Below are 6,000 nucleotides of genomic sequence, written 5' to 3'. Positions count from 1 at the left end.
TTAGACAAACAATGCAACATGCAGCACTCACAGCCCATTGGAGAACTCTGAGTTACATCTGCACACCTGTACTGTGGAGCTGGAAGAGGGGAAAAGAGCACAGACCAAGTATACAAAAGAATAAAGTAAGAACAAAACATCCAATGGAAGGTGCACTCCCACATCCAAAAAAATAATTGATCTTTTTTATAAACATCTTGAGTAAGGAAAAAAACATCCCAACCATTACAGGCACACACCCAGTGCTGTTTTATCTATTAGACTGAAGTCATTCTCAAGTCAAAATTGCACTAACATCTATGTGTGCACACAGAGCTGACACGGAGTTTTAACGTCTTTGAAAGTCCTGTAAAAAGGAGGATGTTTTATTTTCATGTATCACAATATTCTGCCAGACTCCGGGAACACCAGCGCCAACATAAAAGTCTGTAGAAACCCTGCATTTAAGTAATGATTCCATCAACTCCCAAGAGGTGTTTCCCCCCACCACAACCTTTTAAAGCACCTTGTTAACTAACCCTACAACAGGTTCACAATCTAATGAATTCTTTCTCCTTCTCACACTCATAAACACTCAAAGTTAAGTCTTTAATCCCAAGCATGCATTAGATTAATGAAAGCTCCTTGAAAATTGTTCTCAGTTACATTTCTTATACTCTGATAAGGTAGCCTAAGGTAGAGGCTACAGCCTATGTTTCCATTTAATGCAATGCAAATATTAAGGATACCTGTTTTTTTTTAAGAGACCTATGTTTGCCATAACTCTACTTCAGAAATCTTCCAGCTCCTCTCTAAAGAATCAGCCTACCTCCTTTGAATCCCACATCACTCTGGCTTCTTTTGTTATATGGAAGTAATACTGCATGCACAGAAATTTCTCCAAGTAGTGCAGCAAACTTTCCAGTCTCTTAACTAAATTGTTTGATTGGCTATTTGTAGACAGCAGTGCTAAAGCCTCATAAAACAAATGATTAATGGCTTGTAACCCCAGTCTGTACTCCAGAGAAAGTTCTCATCGTAAAATAATAAAGTCATCAACTACCTGAACTATTTTTAAAGCATCTGTTGTATTAGGAAGGCAGAGATAAACTCCCTATTTCACCTTAGCAATTCATACCATACTTCAGTTGAAAATGACATTAGGCTTATTATTAGCTTATTATTAATTGTGGGGTTAAAACAGTACACTGATGAAGTATGCAATTAATAGATATTCTGGTTTTGCCATCTAGATGAAAACCACCACATAACTAAATATGCAGTTAACGCATAAGGAATTGTTTAACACATCTTGTGGCCTTCTCCTGAGTGGTTACGAATGACTAACATAGATGGTATAGAGCTTCTAAAGGCAGAGCTACTAGCACCATTCGTTATTAATGTTGTCCAATACTTTCCAGGCAAAAATTCCTCTTCCTGGAACAACTCAACAGTTCAGGCTTTAAAAGAGACTTATTTACAACCTCCTCCAATTCCATTTTGGCAGAACCTAGAGAAGAGCCTCACATGCAGCTAAGGGGGACTGCTGGAGGGAAATGGAAGGGGAGAAGGCCGATTTGACAGGGAGATGGGGGTAGAAAAAAACATGACTTAAGAACGAAGATGAGGTCACCCTGACTTCCCCTACTCCTTTCACTTATTTCATGCTCCATCTATAAGGAAGCACCACCCTGGAGTGAGAACATTCCCTGTTAGCCTGCTCAGGAGCTCCAGGCACAGGCCACACCAATACTATGGCAGCAGAGCAGAAACCAAGTCCTGCTTTGCAGTCGTCATGGCAGCTGCAGGCCAGGAGGGAAAACTACCAGCTCACATGTGCTGTCCTGGCTCAAGGGTATCTTCAGCCACAGTGGTATTAATAGAACAAACAAACATTGAGGCTTACTGCACTGGCTTATCGGTTCTGCCTTTAGCAGGACACTACACAAATGATGTGTGAAAGCAGGATAAACCTACTTCTATTCCATTTGCAGTGTATCTCAATTGGAAAACTGGCACCTGCAGAAGCCCTACAATCAAATGATGGGACTTTGTAGAGGGACTGCACAGGCTTTGCCATGACAGGGCTGTGATAACTGAGGGCACAAGAATTATTTCTCCAGTAACCGAGAACATGTACTGCTGTTCCTGTATGGAATACCCTCCTGAACTAATTAATGAAGTTATTTCTTTTTTTGCTCTTCAAACTCCTCTAAAAAGGCTAAATCCACTTTTTCATGGCGTGCTCAGGTAAATTAGCCAAAGACTTAAAGGCGTTCTATGAAACCCAATCACAGTTACTAGGTAAACTTGCCCCGACCCTCAAATGCCTCTCACTATTCCCCTCAGACTCCAGACACCACTTGCATTTTAAGAAGCAGAAACTACCTGAAAGGGTATACTGAAGTTCATCCTCTTGAATAAGCAAGAGTCTAAGAAAAATGCTCAAATGCTCACACAAGAAGTGAGTATGGGTTGAGTTGTTTTTTTTTCACCTGACCTATGGTAGCACCCTCACCTCAAAATAAACTGCACTAGAACCTTCACAGGAGTAATAGCAGCACTGAAGCAGACTTCATAATGAAGGGAAAGGTTTAGGGAGAGTATTCCCCCTGATCTCTGGGCTGCCGGCCTGGCTTGGGAAGGGAAAGGGTTGGGAGGAAGAAAAAAAACCCATCAGTATCCATCAGTAAATTATTCACAAGAAGTGAACCAGAGCTGCTTACAAAGCATTCTTAATTTTTAATCATCTCTGACATCTTGTACCCTTGTTAGGACCACTTGGCAATAAATGCACTGCAAAAAGTCTTTCATGCATTCTAAAACTGTCGGTCTTTCCTGGGCAGTATCCATTTCATTATTCACAGAGGTAAATTCTTGCCACGGCTTTTCAATATTGTTTATGAAAGTAACGGTATTACCTGATAGTTCCATGAATTTTTCCTTCACAATTGACCTTTGTTCTGGAGATGAACTAAGATTTGTCTTACCCAGAGTGTCAACTGACAACTGAAAGTAACAAACTTCTAAAGAAATTGCCCTTGGTAAAAAACGCTGGCATAAACCCAATGAGTAATTATTCCAGACAGATTCTCACTATGACAAGCAAAGATGAAGATCCCTCTCAGTGTATGATGCCACATGTGAAGGGATGCACTAATTACTTTAGTAATTGCACACTGCTCAAAGCCCTTTGCTTGCACTCAAGGTAACCGCACCGTTAGGCAGCGGTGCACCTACTGCTTTGTCAGTCTGGTTCTGCTAAAGCCACACTCACTGAACTACGTGCTACTGATTTCAGGAAAATAAACCAACAAGCCAACTAAGCTGTACAAGCCAAGCTTTGACCTTATTCATACAAATAAAATTTTCAAGACTAATAAGGCACCCTGCTTCCAAATGCAAGAATGTGGAAGAGTGCCGGAGAGGAGATATTCCAAGCACTGAACTGATTTGCCAAAGTGCAAGTACCAAAAAGAAAGCAAAGAGGATTTCAATTTTTACAGGCTACATGTTTCAGGAATAAATTTTCCTTTATAATGACTTTTTACTGTATTTTTGGCATTGAAAAGAGCGTTCTTCTGAGGAACCGTTCCAACAACGTGAATCAGCTGATGAACAAGGACGTGTCTCAAGTCCCCTGACATGGATGGGAAGTGGGAGGGTGGGAGACATCCATTTAGAAATTACTTTTGTAAGTCATTAAAGGATAAGACATTCTAAAACATTCAGTTAAGAACACACTCAACTACTTTAAAAGCCCCAAAGCAGCCTTTATCATTTCAGATTCGTGGTACGATGTGCAGATTAATTTTGACATTATCCGTTCAGACTATTGCACACATTTTATTGTTGCCATTTAAAGGATTCTAATAGGATAACACCATTGACAGCTTAACCTTTATTAATCTATTGATACAAGATGATTCTTTTAGTGTCAGATGAAGACATTACAAAAATTATGTAACTATTAAGAGAGTACAGATAAACTATTTAAAAGAACATTCTTTTTATAATATTGGTCTTTTCTTTACAATTAGAGACCAGGAAAATGAGGAGGTTTTGTCATAATATTTTACTAAATTTACGTTTAAATAGTATCTGAGGCACTTTTCAGAGATTATTAAAAGCTATGAACAATTAGCTTGCTCAGAGGTAAAGCTGAAGAATAAGCCTACGGTATTAATTGTTACTTACTGTAGTATTGCTGCTATTTCCTTCTAAAATCCAGGTACCCAGAAGCTTGGAGTTTGTGATACTGAAGTTGGCTCCAAGCTTTCTGTCTGTCTGCAGTAATAATTATGCCTCTCTGATATTTTTCACATACAAAAGACTGTTTAAATATGAATTAAGCCTCACAACATCACTGTAAGGTAGGAAGTGCCATTACCCTTTACACAGACTAGAAACAGATTGTGGCTTGTGGAAAGGAAGAGGACTTGCGGAAAGAAAAAGGAAGTATGAGGTGCACAACTTCATGGGCTCAGTTTCATTCCACATTTGATCATAATACAGCATCTCTGGAGTTGTTCCAGCACACTGTATTATTTTGACAGTTTTAACTACAACCACAGTCACAAAGTAATTTAAGGTCTGATATTATTCAGAAAGACCAACCACCTCTGTTCCCAACCACAAGACCTAAACAGGGAGTAGACAAATTTTCAAACAGGAGATCTGTTACTCAGTTGTTCTCACCACTCAGTATAAAACCTTCACAGACTTTACACAAAAATCACGTCATATTTCTGCACCTGGACTTGCCAAAAGACATTAAAATACCAGAAGTCAAATTTTGTTCTACATATATCCATGTATCTATACAAGATAGAAATTCTTCCTCCTGCTTTCAAAACCTGCCTGAGGATAAGAGAGTTTTGCAGCTTCCACATTTTGCCCTACATATAGCTGCTCAGGTGGAGTATTTGTGCAAAAAATACAAATAAATAAAAGTACACTGCTATGACTAAGAGCTCTGCAATGCATTCAGGGTCCCAAGGCAAGAGCACAGGGCACATTTGAAATTCTAAGTTCCTTGATCAAAAATTAAAACAATCAGACAAGCTATTGGGATGGATAGAAGAAAGCTGTTTTCAGTGGGAATGTGTTTCTTGTTCCTTCTGGCAAACAGACCATCAAAGGAAAACTTTTGCCCACAAGTGTCACAATTATTCAGTATCATATCCCAAAATGGGTCCCAGCCATTTCTCCACCTCTGCCACAGACAAATTTTTTCTCAGTGCATAATCTTCAACCTGCAAAGGAACCACAAAACATGATGAAGATCCAGAAACTTCAACTTTTACCATTTACAAAATTTTTTGGGACATCTGCTCACAAGGGTGGTTTTGAATGCTATAATTCTACACAACGGACAGTACAAGTTACCTGATCTTTACATATCTTGCCAACAGCAAAGTATTTGGATTGGGGATTGGAAAAGTAGAGTCCAGAAACTGCAGAAGCAGGAATCATTGCTAGTGATTCAGTCAAACCAATTCCTGGAGAACAGAATGACAATTTTCTTATTCTCTGAATTGATAAGAAGCATAAATTCAGTCTTTTTTGTTAGGCAGCTTCAAGCTGCTCAGAACCCAAGCAGCATTCAATGAACCTAAACCCAAAACCATTTTCAACACATAGCTTTAAATATATTGCAGATTTTCATTACAGTATTGCTACAGAGTAACTGTACAGTATCTTAGATATTTGGGCAAATGAAATGGGTCACTACAGGTTTTGAAACACAGGTAGATATTTTTGGAATTGTGGAAATGGTAGTCAAATTTTGACACGTAAAATATCAAAGGAAAACAAATGGAATACATTCCTTTTTTAAGAGCTACCATCTCAAGGTTTCTGTGGACCAGGAAATACACTGCTGAACTGGCTTGTTTTCCTGCTTATATCTGGAAAGCTGCCTTGCAACCATAAGGATGCTAGATTTTTTCTCTGTGCAGCAGAACCCCTTTTGCATGCAATCTGGTAATTAGAGACATAACTCCTTCACCAAAAGCACTA

General features: G+C 39.0%; 1 protein-coding gene across 1 annotated transcript in view; it reads right to left on the bottom strand.

Moving 5' to 3' along the window:
• Window positions 1-3,728: 3,728 nt before the first annotated feature.
• Window positions 3,729-6,000, bottom strand: part of MTR (5-methyltetrahydrofolate-homocysteine methyltransferase) — a 59,126-nt gene continuing 56,854 nt past the window's right edge. The window contains exons 33-34 of the mRNA XM_057414505.1: window positions 5,368-5,480; window positions 3,729-5,234 (exon numbers count right to left, since the gene is read on the bottom strand). Coding sequence (XP_057270488.1) covers window positions 5,148-5,234; window positions 5,368-5,480 — 200 coding nt within the window. The 3' untranslated portion in view covers window positions 3,729-5,147. The remainder of the gene's footprint in view (window positions 5,235-5,367; window positions 5,481-6,000) is intronic.

This window comes from Pezoporus wallicus, unplaced genomic scaffold (genome assembly GCF_028554395.1).
Source record: "Pezoporus wallicus isolate ANWC-B61680 ecotype Strahan unplaced genomic scaffold, APGP_CSIRO_Pwel_v1 contig_8042, whole genome shotgun sequence".
NCBI lineage: Eukaryota > Metazoa > Chordata > Aves > Psittaciformes > Psittacidae > Pezoporus > Pezoporus wallicus.
Note: the sequence above shows the minus strand (reverse complement) of the source record. Positions and strands in the feature narration are given on the sequence as shown.